The 17849-nt window shown below is 46.6% G+C and overlaps 1 protein-coding gene across 1 annotated transcript in view; it reads right to left on the bottom strand.

Annotated features, from left to right (window-relative positions):
• The window catches only part of GALNT5 (polypeptide N-acetylgalactosaminyltransferase 5), a 31800-nt gene extending 20555 nt beyond the window's left edge, over positions 1–11245 (bottom strand). The window contains exon 1 of the mRNA XM_053407337.1: positions 9431–11245. Within this exon, the coding sequence (XP_053263312.1) occupies positions 9431–10746 (1316 nt within the window). The 5' untranslated portion in view covers positions 10747–11245. The remainder of the gene's footprint in view (positions 1–9430) is intronic.
• Between the last annotated feature and the right edge of the window lie 6604 nt (positions 11246–17849).

Raw genomic sequence — 17849 nt, 5'->3', positions numbered from 1 at the left:
AATGTTTGAAAAACTTGGTATCTCTGTAATAGCTCTTGTTATGTGAATGGTGTCAAGGACGCCCTGTGTGGGTTATGCAGACCCCCCTGGGGTCCACCGGCCACCAATTCGGAAGAACTGATCTAGTCTACAGCCTGCGTTGCTGCTAGTCAGCTTCTGTGTTTAAGAGAGCTCAGAACAAGCAGGGTGGCCAACCTAGTCTTAAAAAACCAAGACACACAAATGATTTTTCCAGAGGAGTAACTTTTTTTTTTAATAGCTTGGCAAGTGCAGTGTGCTATAATGAACTGGAAGTCAGGAGAAGTGAAAGAGCAGATGTCCTGTGGATTTTGCAGTATATGGAAGCCAGCTGTGGAGGGCGGCGTGTGTGTGAATCCCATGGTATAAGCTAACAAACAGAAAAAGCATCCAGTGGCTATTTAAAGACAAAACCAATGCATGGCTTGCCTGCACTCCTGACATCCATCTCGCTGCCTGATTGGAACAGGCAACTGTTCATTATCCACCTGCACTGTGACAACCTATGGGCTACCAGCAAAAGCATGGTAGATAAAAAGCACGTCTAAAAAGCTGTGGAGTTGCATGTGGCAGGGTAGAGTAGCAGATACAATATCAGGACTGGGAAAATATGAGTACATATCCTCCCTTAACCATAGATCTCACTGGCTGATTTGGGGACTTTTGGGGTAATACTTCCTCTTAAGAGTTTTTGAGGGCTGGGTGGAGAAATGCAGTGTTTGAAATTAGCCAGGCACATTTTGTGCCTGACTATTGACCACTTGCGTCCAAGTGAAGATGCCTGGGTGCCAGGATGGCTCCTGACATTACCAGCTGGAGGTGCACACCTGGGGAGTTTTGGATCTTGGCTGTTTTCTCACACCACATCCCATAGAATTCTATCAGTTATGTTTTATCTGCACCATCAGAATGAATTTCTGGAAGCGAAATGCTTTTTCTGTGCAGCCTGAGTGGGAGCAATGAAAAACATTATACTAATTGTTGTAGCTTGCCTTCACTTACTCCAGCCCACTGCCCTGCTCACAGTTGTGCAGAATATACTTACATTTTGAATGGTCTGTGTCACCATTAAGAAAAAAAGACGTAGGAGTCGACAAATATATATGTGGACTGTCCCTGGATAAAGTTCTCAAAGCTCTTAACCTAGCTCAAGGTTGTCATCCGAACTAGCCAGATGTTTAACTGATAATCAGTGAAAGACAGCCCATCCTTAAAAATAATAAAAGAAGACTTTAGAGCCTTCTTGGCCAAAAATGACAGCTAGACATTTCGTTTCTGGCACCTGCAACCTTGGTTTTAAGGAGCCATTTGGCACCTAGCTTGTGCATATGAGTTTCTAACACTGGAAAAATGGCATGATGTGATACACACACCTTGGAGGCGGAACAGTAAACAAACGGTAATAACAGCAATGTGTAAAACATGCAGCACAGTTTTAAACACAAAAGAGCTCTTAGACCACCTCAAACACAGACCCTGTTCTCCCAATGGCCAACCAGATGCCCACAGGAAGCTGACAGGTAGGACCTGAGCTCAGGAGCACTGTCCCCCTCTAGCAGTTTCCAGCGACTGCTTTTCAGAAAGATACTGTCTCCGATTGTGGCGGCAAAGCACAATGAACTGGACTAATCCTCTTTTAAAGCTGTCCAAGTTGGTCGCTATCACTGCCTCCTTGTGGGAGAGAGTTATCTCCAGTTTAAGTGTGTACTTTGTGAGGAAGCAATTTCTTCCTGGAAGGTTCAAAATGGAGCCTCTGTTAGGCCTAGGTACAATGGGCCAAGGGAAATGTAGTTCCCATAGCTCCTCACATGCCCAGGAGCCATGGGAACTATAAACCTATGTTCCCTTGAGTCTAGGATGTCAGCACTAGGGGACTGAAGGGAGCCCTTCTTTTGAATCTCCCCATTGCTGTCACAACCACTACGAGGATAGTAAATGAGAGGAGTAACTGGCAGCATTGCGAACTGGGCTGGACCTGGACTTTGGTTGGCTATGCAGGTAGGGTGAAAAACCACACACAAAAAACAAATTTCAGAGTCTCGTCTAATTACTGTAGTTAAACTAACACTGGGGGCTCCTTAGAACAGAATGCAAACTCAATACAGTACAGTGGTACCTCTGGTTGCAAACGGGATCCGTTCTGGAGGCCTGTTCGCAACCTGAAAAGAACGCAACCCGCATCTGTACGTCTGCAGGTCATGATTCGTCGCTTCTGCGCATGCGGTCATTTTGCACGTCTGCGCATGCGGCGAAACCCGGAAGTAACCCTTTAAGGTACTTCCGGGTCGCCGTGGGATGCAACCTGAAAACGCGCAACCTGAAGCAAACGTAGCATGAGGTATGACTGTATTCCAAAGTGATTTTCAGTTTGGAAACAGATACAAACAATCCTAGTTTTATTCCGGAAGAGGTGGAAAATAGATTTCTAGTGCACTCTAGTGGCTGCAGGCCGGATGTGTGAAATCCTATAAGAAAGAAATTACAGTCGTTTCTCCATGTTTCATAGAAGTAGGAATGTGAGAAAATATAAAACGCTGAAACGTTAAGACTCCAGCAATAAGGAAAAACAGCTAAAATGCCTATTTAGCACCAACAATACTTCCTTAGCCGGTGTGTAGCCATTTGTCCTTGTTAATCATGATTAAATAAATACACTGCTGAGACTGGGAGCTGCAGGGCCAGTTAAGTTAAAACCTTGAAGTAGGCCAATTGTTTTACTGGCAAAAAGGGTACTTTAAATGTAAAATGTAAAAAATGCAAAACAGAACATTGCAACTGCTTCTGAAGCCATTCCCCAGGCACCCCTGCCATGTAAGGTTACATGGGTGGTGACTGGAGAGGGTCTTCTCAGTTGTTGCAACCCAGCTAGGAAACGTTCTCCCTGGGGATGCTTGCTGGCAGCCCAATTCAATGCAAGGACTTTGACCAACGCATCCCTTTCTCCTCCTCCCTCTGTGTTTACTACAACCGGTTTTCGTATTTCTGTTGTGTTTGTAGTCCCTTTGAGACATTCCTTAGAGCAAAGCGACTAACTAGCAACCATAATAATACAGTGGTACCTCGGGTTACATACGCTTCAGGTTACATACGCTTCAGGATAAGAACAGAAATCGGGCTCCGGCGGTGCGGAAGCAGTGGGAGGCCCCATTAGCTAAAGTGGTGCTTCAGGTTAAGAACAGTTTCAGGTTAAGTATGGACCTCCGGAACGAATTAAGTACTTAACCCGAGGTACCACTGTATTTGCAAAACTTTTGTTGTTATTGTTAGCTTGTCAAAATAAAAGCGTCTCCTTTCGCTCTACCTAAGCCGGCGAACGCTGATGTCTGCAAAGCAACAAGGTCTGAATGTAGCCCACTAGGCCTATATATCAAGAAGGAACAGAACAAAATCTGCAGATCTGAGGGGGCGATAAAAATTTCTCCCATTTCAATGAATTTGTCATTTCATTTCATGGCTGTAAAAAGGAGGAGGAGGCAAAGGGCTGGGTCAGGTCTGAGTCTTTCCTGCTTGAACAAAAGGCTGAGGGAAAAGCATTTCTCTCCATTCCTATTTGCAATTCATTGGTGGGCTTGATGTGGTGCCTTAAGGGGGGCCTTCGCTCCCTAAGCTCCAATATCTTCAAGGGGATCTTGAGGAGGCCACAACATCCTACCAAAGAACTTCTCACAGAGTCAATTCTCTCAATTGTTCCTTGAGAATGTTTTATGTGGTTGTTGTTCCCCCATATCCGTATCTTTGCCTCCCTTGCCTCTGGGATGTTTTGTTTGGGGAGACGGCTGAAATTTCCAAGCAGGCCTCACAGCAAGGGAAGTTAGAAAGAAAGAGAGAAAGAGAGAGAGAGAGAGAGAGAGAGAGAGAGAGAGAGAGAGAGAGAGAGGAAAAGACGCTGGAGAGCTACAGCCGTCACGAGTAGAGAATCTTGACTTGATGAACAAATGGCCTGACCTGGTATAAGGCAGGTACATTCACTGCTGGTGCTATAAGGTAGGCGCATAGAAGGTGAACCTGTAATATATGGTGCAAGCATCACCTCCACTTACACAGGGGTTACGTCCCGGGCCCTCATGCACCTAAGTGTAATTGCATAAAAAGGGAGAGCACCCTCTAAAAAGCCTCTAAATCCCTATTCCCCTCTGCTCTCCAGGTCTCTCTCTAATCCAGACCAAAATAACTAGAGTTGAAGCTCTGGAGGCTGGAGGATATGCAGGAAAGTGTCTGTGGCGGCTGCTCCGCTTAGCAGCCGGGGAGGCTGAGAAGCCTAAACAAAGCCTCACTGTGTTATACCAGGATTGTCCTTGCAGTAGAGAAGAGGTGGGGTACCTACACCCCCGGGACAATTTCACCTGAGTGACAAGGAAGAAGGGGGAAAGGTGGGTGGAGGAAGGGGTAGCAGAACGAGACGCAAAAAAATACAAATAGAAAAGGAGGTGGCAGAAAGAAAGAAAGAAAGAAAGAAAGAAAGAAAGAAAGAAAGAGGGAGGGAGGGAAGGAAGGAAAGAAAGAAAGAAAGAAAGAAAGAAAGAAAGAGGGCCATAACCTACCTGGCCCTGCCCTCCCCCCAAACAAATTGCTCCTGAGTCAATGTAGCTCTTGGCTACATTCACACCATACATTTAAAACTTATTTCTCCCTCAAAGAACGCTGGGAACTGTAGTTTGTTAAGGGTGCTGGGAATAATAGCTGTCTCTGTATGTGCGAGGGGGTAAACTACAGTTCCCACGATTCCTGGGGGAGGGAGACAATATGTGCTTTAAATGTATTACCTCAGTAAAAGCATTACCTCAAGCCCTGCACTAGGATAAAACAAACTCCCAGGGCATTTTAAATAATTTAAACGTGAGAAGAAGAAGAAGAAGAAGAAGAAGAAGAAGAAGAAGAAGAGGAGGAGAGTGTGGGTTTTTTTTTAAAACCAGCAACATCCACCACCCTAGGCAGATTTTAGAGGAAATACTTGTTTGCCAAAGCAAACTTTTCAGCATGTTCACAGTGGAGAAACTTGTTCAGCGCCAACAATACACTCGCACAACTTCCTTGTCGCACCTGACACACTTTGGCAATTGATTTCCCTCATGGGCAGGAACGTTCCTTCTCCAAAGCTGATAAGCTAAGAAGAAAAGGAAAAAAAAAAAAAGGAAATCCTTGCGCTCCGTATTCAAGGCTGCAAAAAGAAACAGTCTCCTCCCCCGCTTGAGTGAACGAGTGCGTCACTAACTGTTCTTCTAACTTTGCGGTAACAGTGCAGGCTACCTAATCTGATGGACAACTTTCCAGTTTTCTGTGTGTACTCCGATGCCTGAATTAACACTCCCACAGCTGGGCTGGGCATCTTGACCGAGAAAACTGCAGGCTCATTTCCGTAGACACCACTTCTACTTTGGACTCTGACACAGCGCCCTGAAAGCACAAGCCCTGCAGATTTATGTTGTTGTGGGACTTTCGATTAAGAAAGAATAGGATAGCGGAGCAGCTTACTCGTGGCTCAGGCCACAATCCTATGGCCACTTAATGAGGTAATACTCAGGGCCGGATCAGAACATTTTGCTGCCTGAGGCAAAGGGTGAGATGGCGTTCCCTCCCGCACAATTCCATATCGAGAAGCTGACAAGACTGGCCATCAAACCTTACCTCAGCTCTAAAAATGTGAGTCCTCCTATACACCTGAGGGCAGCTAGCTAGCTTAGGGAGCGGCACAGAGCAGGCCATGTCCTGCTCTGCCCTCCCAGCTTCTACCGCCTGAGGCTGCCGCCTCACTCTGCCTAATGGTAGGACTAGCAACAACAGGCACATCTATTCATTGAAAATGTTTTACAAGCCACTTTATCTTATCAAAAAGCAATGTAATCAGTGCTAACGAAGCATGACAGATAAAGGGCAAGGAACTAGATCCGGTCAGCTGCCCGGATCCTTCTGTCCCCACCCCCACCCACCACGTTTCACGTTGGCGGCCCCTCACCTGTAAAACCACCTGGCATCAGAATGATTTTGCCCACGGGGTTTAAAATTAAAATTGGAGGAGGGGAATAAGCTTCTCATGAAACTTTGTAGTGCTAACAATCCGCTGATCTTCAGAGCTTGCAGAGAACCCATACGCAGCGTGGTGCAAGCACCAACCATCAGCCGATTGTCAAGTGTTCAAAGGGATGCGTGCCGTTCTATGAGAGTCCTGCTGGTCAGCTGATGGCCGGGGCTTGCAAAAAGCAATGCACGGGGCTCCGCAAACCCCTTTTGGGCCTAGACACACATCTGACGACATACATGGCCTCTGGGACAGCTCAGTTGTTAGAGCATGATATTCTTAATCTCAGGGTTGTGAGTTTGAGCCCTGTGTTGGGCAAAAGATTCCTGCACTGCAGAGGGTTGGGCTAAATGACCCTTGTGGTTTCTTTCAACTGTACAATTCTATGAAGGGAAGGGCAGATGGGTGACTTAGTTGAAGAAGCTCAGGGGGTGTTCATTAGGCCTGCGGGCTGGAGGTTCCTCAATGCTGCAATTGGCCAAAAATAAGATTGGGGAGCGGGGACACGGGTGGCGCTGTGGGTTAAACCACAGAGCCTAGGACTTGCCGATCAGAAGGTCGGCAGTTTGAATCGCCGCGATGGGGTAAGCTCCCATTGCTCAGTCCCTGCTCCTGCCAACCTAGCACTTTGAAAGCATGTCAAAGTGCAAGTAGATAAATAGGTACCGCTCCGGCGGGAAGGTAAACGGCGTTTCCGTGCGCTGCTCTGGTTCGCCAGAAGCGGCTTCGTCATGCTGGCCACATGACCCGGAAGCTGTACACCGGCTCCCTCGGCCAATAAAGCGAGATGAGCACCGCAACCCCAGAGTCGGTCACGACTGGACCTAATGGTCAGGGGTCCCTTTACCTTTAAGATTAGGGAGCAGGTCCTATTGGAATAAGTACGACTGGCTTCTGAGCAAAACTGCTTCGGATTGTGCTGCTTGAATTCAGTGCAAGGGATCATGCAAGATTCTTGAAGCTCAAGCATCTTCCCATTATTTCTCCCAGCCCTCATACACTTGAGCAGCGGCTGAGCCACGTCCCAATGTTTGAGTTCCTCCACATCACCCTTCAAAAGAGTTGACTTTGTCTCCTCTTACAGCAATGCGCTGGATTTGCCTGGGAGAATTCACCCACTTAACTCTTGAGAGTTTATAATAATGGCTCTCAAGCTGAACTACTGCGCAAACAGAAAATATTAGAACAATCCACAGCCGCTCTAGAAAATATACCTGCCCCCCCACTCACTCTATACTGAGTGCAGCAATCAAGAAATGCAGAGAATCAGCTCGCTCCCAGCATCAAATCCAGCAAGGAAAGCTCCCTCTTGAAGTGCTTCCTTGCCATCAGAGGAGCTTAACAGATATTCTGTATATTGCCAACACATGTCAGAATGATCCACAGTGGAAAAAACCTCATCTTCCAGGATGGAGTCCCAGTGTGATCAATGGTTAGAGCGATGGACCCTTTGGACCTCCAGATGGCATGGACTACAACTCCCATCATCCCTGACCACTGGACATGCTGGCTGGGGGTGATGGGAGTTGTAGTCCAACAGCAGCTGAGGCTCCAAGGAAACCTGATGGAGCCCCTAACATGTACATAGCTGTTTGCGTGTTGGGGCTTTTTTTGCAACACACACTTGGTAGGAGGAGACATGATGCTGGAACTAAAACAGCAACTCCACTCTGAATTAAACACTCCATTGGCCTGCATTATCTTTTTGTTAATTTTCTTGGGTTACACAGAACACTTCAACAGACCCAAGAGCACCCTGTTCCAGACATTTCTTCAATTCTACTGCCACCTAGTGCCCAGGTTAGGTTAGCACTCAACCAAGCCAGGACCTGTTACAGTCATACCTTGGGTCGAAGTAGCTTCAGGATGAGTACTGTATTTTTTGCACCATAACACTCACTTTTTTCCTCCTAGAAAGTAAGGGGAAATGTCTGTGCGTGTTATGGAGCGAATGCCTGCGGGTGGCGGGGGGGATCTGCTGCAGTCGTGAGCAGAGGATCCATGGTTCCCCTTCCTTCCCTCCTCCATGGTTACAAAGCATGGATCCACATGGATCCTCAGGGTTTTTGCATTGGGCTACTCCAAACTCACTGTCAGATCACATGTCTGTGGCCACAGCATGAACCACAAAAATCATATATCCACTATTTTGTTTAGAATATTTTTTTTTCTTGTTTTCCTCCTCTAAAAACTACGTGCGTGTTATGGTCGGGTGCGTGTTATAGAGCGAAAAATACGGTATTTTCGGGTTGTGCTCCATGGCAACCAGGAAGTAAAGGAGCACGTTACTTCCAGGTTTCGCCGCTCGCGCATGCGTAGACGCTCAAAATGACATCACACGCATGCGCTGAAGCGGCGAGACGTGACCCGTGCACATGCAGACGCTTGTTATGTTTGCTTCAGGATGCGAATGGGGCTCCGGAACGGATCCCGTTCGCATCCAGAGGTAGCACTCTATCTATATATACAATATAGGAAGAACCTATCACCGGACAGTTTATTAATCAAGCCACCGCTATAGAGAACAGCTACAATGCCATGAACTATGAAGCCAGGCAATATAGTAATGAAACGTTTCATCCTATATACATCCTATAGGTACAGTGATTACCTATCAACAACACGGCCCTGATTTGGAGAGCTAGTGTGAGCCAGAAAACAGGGTTCATTGAGAACCTTAAAAAACTTTAGTTCGATTCTCAGCTTAGCTGCAGGAAAAAGGTAGCATTATTCAGGGACACAGGGATTTGTTTACTATAAGTATATTATTATCATTTTTGCATGCGTGTGTAAGGCTGGATGTTAAAATTTAAGAAATGGTTATTATAAACACACATATTAAATTAAGGTGTTAATTTGGATTAATTAAGACTATATAGGATGCTTGTTTCCAGTTGATACTTTAAGTTAAAGTGGGAGCAAGTCTTAAAACTGTGTACAATGGTACTTGGTTGTCGAACTTAATCCATTCCATGAGTCCGTTCAACTCCCGGAACCATTCCAAAACCAAGGTGCAGCTTCTGATTGACTGCAGAAGCTTCCTGTACTCAATCGGAAGCCGCATCGGACGTATAGCTTCCAAAAAATGTTCACAAACTGGAACACTTACTTCCAGGTTTGTGGCATTTGGGAGCTGATATGTTTGGGAGCCAAGCCGTTCGACAGCCAAGGTACAAAGGCAGTACTTGCACCCAGTATATGAAAAGCATTGTTGTGGCTTCCCATAAAATGAATGGGGATGAGTTTCTTTTTACGCTAAATGTTAATGTTTCCATTGCTGCTCAAGATTTTTTGGCAACTAACGCTAAGCAACTGGCATAAAATCCATTTGATCACTGGGCAATTCATGCCAGCCCAAGTCTAGACTTGTGCAAGGCAAGAAATCGGGTCTCTTACCCAACGGGCCTTGTGTCCTCGATAGCTCGGTCTAGTGGGATGAGGTCACTTAGGAAGACATTGAAGTTCCCCTCCTTCCACCTCCTTTTCGCCTCCTCTTCCTTCTCGCCTGGGACCACCGCCGGGCGCCCATATTGACCCAGCGCTTTGGGGTCCCTTGGGGCCAAGGTCCTATCAATGGTCAACACTTTGTGCAGCTTGGCCCTTTCTGTGAAATGGGTCCCATTGGTTTGCCTTGATTGGTCCTGATGGGCTGAACGGGCCCCATCCGCCTTCCCTAGCTCGGCCTTTCCAACTGGAATAACTTTTAGGGTCGCCGCCGCTCGCTTAGCAGCGACCTCCTGGGTCGCCCCCGCCGCTCTCGGGCCCTCTTGGATTTTGCCCGCAGTCACCTGCGCCTTTTCCCCGACGGCTCCACGTCCTCCAGCTTCGGGAGCCTGCGCGGCCGCGGAGACCACCCACGCTCCCTCCTTGCTTATAAGCACCACTTGGTTAGGCAGGACGACTTTTGCACCGGCAATTCTGGCCGCCTCCTCCTCGGACAGCTTTCCTGGACGTGGCGCACCCGGAGACTTCTGTGCTGCTTCCGAAGCGGCAGGCAAATACAGGTCCCCGGGCCGCTTTGCAGGGACATTTGGCCCGCTCAGTAGCCCGGGGCTGCCCCGAGGTCCCTCAGATTTGCTTCCGTTGGTGGGCAATCCAGCCAAGGCGCCTTTCTCCCCTAATCCACCTTCGGGTATAAAAACCGCCGCCGCCTCTCTCCCCCTGGATCCCGTGCTTAACGGCCCGGGCCCTTTGGCGGCGACTTTGCTTCCGACGGCAGGAGCGTCGAGCGCCTGCCCCGGCGACCGGCTGGCAAGAGGCGGCTTTGTGGGCGGCGGGCGAGGGGAGCCGGCCTCCGCGCTCCATTTCTTCTCCGCGGGGACGGCCGGAGCGTGGCTCCGGACGTCGACGGCGGCCGTCCAGTGCAGGCTGGGAGCTGCTGCCGCCGCTTGGGGGGTTGCGCGCCTCCATTGCGCGCCCGGCTTCCCCCTCTTCTTGCTGGGGCCGCCGCGTCCCTTCTCCTCGAGGCCCCTTGGCAGCGCCCCTGGCGGCGCCCGGGGCTCCTCTCCTCGTCGGGCGCCGTCGAGGCTCTTCTCCCGCCAGCCGCGCAGCCTCTCCCGCCGCACCATCTCCTCCTTGAGGACGCGGGTGTTGATCTCGCCGAAGGAGAGGCGCAGCGCTGCCATGTCGAAGAGCAGCCACACCACCGAGGCGGCGAAGATGAAGGCCAAGGCTCGCCCGCTGCCTCGGAAAAGCTTCCGGAGCTTGTTCATCTCGGCAGAGAGAAAAGTTCTCCTCGGGTCGCTCCGGGCACAGCCGGAGACGTCCCCTGGGGCCCTCCTTTCCCGCTCGGGAGGCTTGCTAGGCCTGCTGCTCTAGCCGAGACTGCCGCTCCCCACTGCCCGCCCTGGGCATCTCGATCTAGGGGGAGCCGCCGCCGCGCCGGCCGCCTGTTGCTCCCTGCCTGCGTGGCATCGTCTCCGGGGCTCGGCGCGCGCCTCGCAGCCACGCGGCATGGCCGAGCGCCCCCGGGGCCACTTGCTTGATGGTCTGCCCGCCCGCCTCGCCTCTTCGCCCGGACCCTTCCTCCTCCAGGCTAGGCGCACGCTGCCCTGGCTGGGCTGGGAAGGAACCTTGCAGGCGGCTGCAGCAGATCAGCTGCTGGAGCAATTGCTCCCTTTCTCTCTTCCCGCCTCCCCCACCCCCTCTCCGCTCTCATTCCTCCTCTGTAACCCAACACCTTCCCGGAGCAGCAAACAACCTCCAGCTTTGCAAAGTTCCTGAGAGAGTGCCGCGTGGCTCCTTGGCTGCCGCCACCTCCCGACCTCGAGCCGGTTGCGCCTTTGCAAACACTGGCAGCGAAGATCCGCTTTGTGGTTTGAAGCGAGCGCTTCCTTGTCACGGGGAAATTCTCCCTTTCTGATTATTAGTATCGTGTTTATTTATTAAATTTGTATTCTTTCCCTTCAGCCGAAGATCCCAGGGCGGTTCGCCACAGAAAAATGCAAGATGAGAATACCAAATAAAACTAAAACAAACCAAGCCTTGCTTCCTCAAGAAAAGGGGTCATTTTTGGGACACTATGATAGCTTTTTGAAAAAAATAGAGTTGCATGCAGTTCTGGGGTACAGTAAGGATTTCCTTTCTCTCTTTATTTATTCATTTTTAAGATAAGACTACTGTGTCCATTCGCAGCCAGCTCTGCCAGCAATGGAACAAATGGTGTGCCTTGAGAAATAATTTGCTTCTGAGCATGTTAAAAAATCACCTGGCTCCCCACTGCCGGGAAATCGCAGCCTGGAAGAGGGTCTTAAGATATAAACACCACCCTTCAGAGATGTTTTGCATAAGGCAGGACTGAATAACTTGTTTTCAACCAAGCAGCTATATTCCCTCAAGAGGAAACTTCTGAGGTCTGTGTTCCAGGGCTGCGTGGGGCCAGGTGCAGCAGTGGGTGGAGTCAGACTCAAAAAGTAGGTGGAGTAACAGGTGTGACAAGCTGTGTACAGTAGGCTACATTCCACCCAGGCAAAAGTCAAAGGTGTAATACACCTCCCACACACATTATTTCTCTATCTTGTTCTATCCGGGCAAGAAAGAGGCACTATCACAATTCAAGGATGCTTTCCACCACTCAGGCAAAAGCACTTGAGAGTGTGGAGCAGGGTCTCTGAGGGCTGTGGTCCAGGAAAAGTCCTGATAGGCCTGGAAGTTTAATACATGCATTAAACTCCTGGGCCTAAGAGTATGTTCACATTAGTGGCTTGGAACACAGAGAAACACTGCATGTACAAAATTGTTGGCATCAGGGGGTGAGGATGTCTTCACCCAACGCACATGACTTTTTCAGTTTCCCAGGCCCTGCAACCGCCCTAGAACTATTCATTTGCATGCTCATCTGCACAGGCACAATGGCTCTCAGGCTATGTTCCCACTATCGCTTACTGCGCATCTAGTTTTCTAGTTGGACTGAAACTGGTTTGAGGCAGGGACACACATCAAACAGCAGTATGTGTTGTTGGAGTTTATATATCACACTACAGGACAGTTTACAACAAAGTAACACAACAGGTGACATAATGTGCATATATAACATATATATATTATGTAGATACCTAATATAGGTATCTACTAAATAATACGTGTTTAGTGGCAAGTATAAAAATGAAGTTAAAATATATATATTAAAAAACCAGCAACATACAGAAACAGTGCTAAGTGCAAATATCATCTCTGTGCAAAGTAAAAATAAAAATTGAGTAACACAGTTTTCTGCCCTTTCATGAAAACCCAAATCTGCCTGAGGCAGTTCCCTCACCTTGCCTATTGATAGAAGTGGCCTTGTGAGCACAGGGCCTAGGATGCAACATGCTCCAAATGGAGGTTTTCACACTGAGGCTCCAAAAGCCCCCACGCCCTACGACAGGGCTGCAGCCTCTGATAGGAACAAATCACAGTGAGTGGCCAGCCCAAATAAAACGGGATGTTTTTGTTGAATGGTTTATTTAAATGTAAAGGTTCATCATTGTTGCACCCGATGTGTATGTCTTTAAGGGGCCAGAGCAAGGGCCAGAGTAAGATAACGAGACCCAGCTTTACAGCTGTGAAGCATAGCAGGTGCTGCTGAGTTGTATTTGATTAAGGTGTGTCAGCATTTGGGTGTAGTATATAAGGAGCAGCACCTAGCTCTCCCATTACCCTGGGGGATGGGTTGGTGGTTGGGTCTGGTTTGGTTGTTAATGTACTTAGTGTAAAAGGAGTTTTTGTTTTTCTTATTAAAACCTAGTTTAAGTTATTTTTGAGTCCTTTATTTTTTAATGCATGGTCTCCCCAGCAAGCTCTCTGCGCTACTAAACTGCAAACAGCCAACATCTTTGGTTATGGGCCCAGCTGCTGAGTGGATGACTGCATATTTTTGGACTCTGAGAAAGGTTTGAAAACTCCTTCTCCTGTTAGCGTAGTTCTGTGGGTCTGGAAGAGTTCCAGAATGGTTGACCGGGTTCCTGAAGCTGAGAAGGCTCTGGTCTTCCCACAGCTAACAGATGAGAACTATAGTTTATGGTCTTTTCGGGTGGAGGCGCTTTTGACCTCTAGAGAAGTATGGACCTATGTAACTGATGACCCTCCTGACCCTGTGACTAATGCTTGGTCGAAAGGAGATGCAAAAGCCAGGGCGATAATTAATTTGGCAGTCAGCGACCAGCAAGTAGTCTATATAAGAAATAAGAAAACTGCCAAAGAAATGTGGGACAGTCTTGCAGCAGTGCATGTTAGAAAAGAGTCAGCATCAGCATTGACATTTTTCAAGCAGTTGTACCAGACGAAGTTGCAGCCTGGTGGTGATTTGGCAGCACACTTGAGACGTCTGGAGGCAATACGCTGCGAATTAATTCGAAGGGACATGGACATACCTGATATTCAGTATGTTTTTATCATTCTATGTTCCCTTAATGAGGACTTTGATGGCATAGCTAGCCAGATATCTGCCGTTCCACCAGCACAATTAACTGTGGAATGGGTGACGGCAAGATTAATGGGCGAGTTGGACAGAAGGGAGGCTTGTGCCATAAGCACTCCTATTTCAAGAAGTAATGAGGAACGCCATATGCAAACTTGTGGTGATACAACTGTATTTAAAGCTGCCAAGCGTTGTTGGTTCTGCAATAAGCAAGGACATTTTGCAAAGGACTGCAGATCCAAAAGAAAGCAAAGTACTCCCAAGCCTGTTTCTGTTCGTCAGTCACGGTCGTCAGCCCAGCAGCCAACATCGCACCGTAAAGACAGAAACGAGCCGCAAGCTTTTCATGCTCGGACAACAGATCGTAAAAGAATTAAAGATGCCAAGTGGAAGTCTTTTATTATCGACTCAGGAGCATCTCAGCACGTTTGCAATGATCGAAGCTTGTTTATTTCTTTCGAAGAGGAAATTGGTAATGTACATTTAGCCAATTCACAAGTCTTGCAGTCGCTTGGCAGGGGTACTGTTAAACTTGACTCTTTAAACATTACAATAGCGAACTGCATTTACTGCCCGTCAGTGGACAATTTATTGTCAGTAAGGTGCTTTGCTCGTCAAGGGATAACTGTGCGTTTCTTAAAGTCAATGTGTGAGTTTTTTGATGGGAACAAACGTCTATTATATGCCCGGGAATCTGATGGTTTATATAGACTGTATTTTCGCACCTACTCCCAATCGCCTATAAATTGCAGAGCAGCACAGTCAAGCCAGGGGTTGAGGAATGTAAGGCCACATTCCGGGTGTGTCCATGAGGCGCACAGAATTCTGGGACACCTGAATTTTGCTGATGTAATTAAGACAAAGAATATTGTTGATGGCCTCAACTTAAAACCATGTAAATTCTTTATGCAATGTCTATCCTGTTGCAAGAATAAGATTAAGGTTGCACGCAAGGGTAGATGCTCAGATAGGAAAGTAACTGAGCCATTTGAGCGTGTACATTGTGATTTAGTTGGGCCACTCCCACCATCATTAGGAGGTTCTAAGTACTGGCTTACTCTGATAGACCAGTATAGTAGATATTGTTGGACTTATGCAATAGCTGAGAAGTCCCAAGCATTTGAGAAGTACAAAGTTTTTTGCAACTGGGTAAAAACGCACTTTAACAAACCAATTAAGAACCTATTTTCTGACCGGGGCGGGGAATTTGTTTCTGAGGATTTTGAAAAATTCCTGGAAGCGCAGGGGACTACTCATGAGTTATCTTGCCCCCGAAGTCCCTGGCAAAATGGGCTTGTTGAAGTTGTGCAGCGTGACCTACAGGCAGGGGTTAAAACGTATCTGCACGATGCTAATCTGCCCAAAGACTTTTGGGCTGAAGCGCTTAATGCGTTTTGTTATGTTAGAAATCGCAGTTATCATTCTGGTTTAGATGTCACCCCCTATGAGAAGCTGTTTAAAAAACGCCCTAATCTGAAATACCTACGCATTTGGGGTTCAGATGTAATTATGCATTATCCTGCTAAGCAGAAATTGGGTGAACGTAGTGTCCAGGGAAAATTAATGGGCTACCAGCAGGGGGCGTACAGAATTTACATACCAGCAACTGGCAAATTTCATATTACCAGAAGCATGATACAAACTGTAAATTGGAATGGAGTTGCTGTCTTCCAAGATACTGATGGTATAGATAATACTGAGGAAGAAGAGGAAGAAGCAGCAGCAGCAGGAAATGGTGCTTCTGAATTAATGGAAAAAGACAAAAAGTCTGTTGAATCTGATTTGTTTGATGATTTAAAGTCAAAGGCACCCGAGGGGAGGTTAGATTCTCTTGAGTTTTCTGACCGTGAGCTTAGCCTACAGGCATCTCTTCAATCTGACGATGGTTTACAACCTGAAACTAGTAGTTCACTTAGTCCTATTAAGTCTGAGGAGTCTGACTCTCCTTCTGGACTGAGACGTTCAGATAGAAAGAGACAGAAGCCACAACGTTTTGCAGATGAACGTTTTAATACTGTGTATGCCAATAAGGCAGTTTTTGAGCCAAAAAGCTACAATGATGTTCAGAAATTACCTAAGCAACAAGCTGCAAATTGGTATAAAGCTATGAACTCTGAGATAGCTTCTTTAAAAGAGCATAACACTTGGTCTCTTGTACCACAAACCCCAGATATGAGACTTATTGATTCAAAATGGGTTTATAGAGTTAAAATGAATGACAAAAATGAAGTTGTAAGGTACAAAGCAAGACTAGTTGCTAGGGGTTTTCAACAAATTCCAGGCGAAGATTATGATTTGTGTTATTCACCAAGCGTAAAATATGAAACAGTTAAGCTTTTGTTAAAAGATGCATCACAACGTGGACATTCTGTTTATCACCTAGATATAAAAACTGCATATTTGTTTGCAGATTTAAAAGAACAAATTTTTATGCGTGTTCCTGAAGGCATAGATGCCGCTGAAGGTTTGGTATGCAAATTAAACAAATCCCTTTATGGTCTGCACCAAAGTGGAAGGAATTGGCACCAAACTTTAGCAAAAGAATTGCTGGATATTGGTTTTTCACAAGGAAAGGCAGACAACTGTGTGTTTATAAAGGAAAGGGCAAACTCTGTAACAAAAATATGTGTGTATGTAGATGACGTGTTAATTTCTACAAAAACTAAACAGGAATATGAACTGGTAGTATCACAGTTACAGAAGAAATTTGATGTGGTGGAATTAGGCATAGCTAAAAATTACTTATCCATGCAAATTGAGAAAGGCAAAAATGGATCTTTTCTGGTTCATCAAACCGCAAAAATTGATGATCTTGTTGAAATGCTATGTTTAGAAAATGCAAATGGGAAGGAAACGCCTATGGTGTGTGGTTTCACCTTTACAGGTGAAGATAAGCCATTTCCTAACAAAACTTTGTATCGTTCTGCTATAGGCAAGCTAAATTTCATTCAAAGAATCTCAAGACCAGATATAACTTATGCTTTTCACTTTCTGGCAAAATTTGTGGAAAAGCCTACTACACAATGTTTCTCTGCTCTTAAGAGAGTGGTAATGTACCTTAAACACACCAAACATTATAGGTTGCAGTTTACAACATGTATTGACAAAGGTTTTGAAATTTTCTGCGATGCATCTCATGCAGTGGAACAAAATAATTGCAGGGGTGTGTCTGGTATGGTGTTTTGTTATAACGGTTGTCCATTTGAATGGAAGTCCCAGACACAAACCATTATTTGTCTCTCCACAACAGAGAGTGAATTATGTGCATGCGTTCAGGCCACTCGTGATGTAGAATGGTATCTGCAAGTATTTGCAGACCTACAGATGCAAGTAACACTACCAGTAAAAGTTTACCTTGATTCCCAGAGCGGACTTGCTATCCTGTGTTCAGAGACCAATACGCAGCGCACTAGAGTCTTACGGTTACGTTTACAGTTTGTAAAGAAACTAATTGCTGACGAAATGATTGTATTTGAATATGTTCCAGGTGACAATCAAATTGCGGACATTTTTACTAAAGCACTTCCAAAGGTTACACATGAAAGACATGTACAAAATATCCTTTATGTTTTTGTTCCACAATGATGAACCGCAGGGGAAATGTTGAATGGTTTATTTAAATGTAAAGGTTCATCATTGTTGCACCCGATGTGTATGTCTTTAAGGGGCCAGAGCAAGGGCCAGAGTAAGATAACGAGACCCAGCTTTACAGCTGTGAAGCATAGCAGGTGCTGCTGAGTTGTATTTGATTAAGGTGTGTCAGCATTTGGGTGTAGTATATAAGGAGCAGCACCTAGCTCTCCCATTACCCTGGGGGATGGGTTGGTGGTTGGGTCTGGTTTGGTTGTTAATGTACTTAGTGTAAAAGGAGTTTTTGTTTTTCTTATTAAAACCTAGTTTAAGTTATTTTTGAGTCCT

This window comes from Podarcis raffonei, chromosome 1 (genome assembly GCF_027172205.1).
Source record: "Podarcis raffonei isolate rPodRaf1 chromosome 1, rPodRaf1.pri, whole genome shotgun sequence".
Lineage (NCBI taxonomy): Eukaryota > Metazoa > Chordata > Lepidosauria > Squamata > Lacertidae > Podarcis > Podarcis raffonei.
This window is presented reverse-complemented; position numbering and strand designations above follow the sequence as displayed.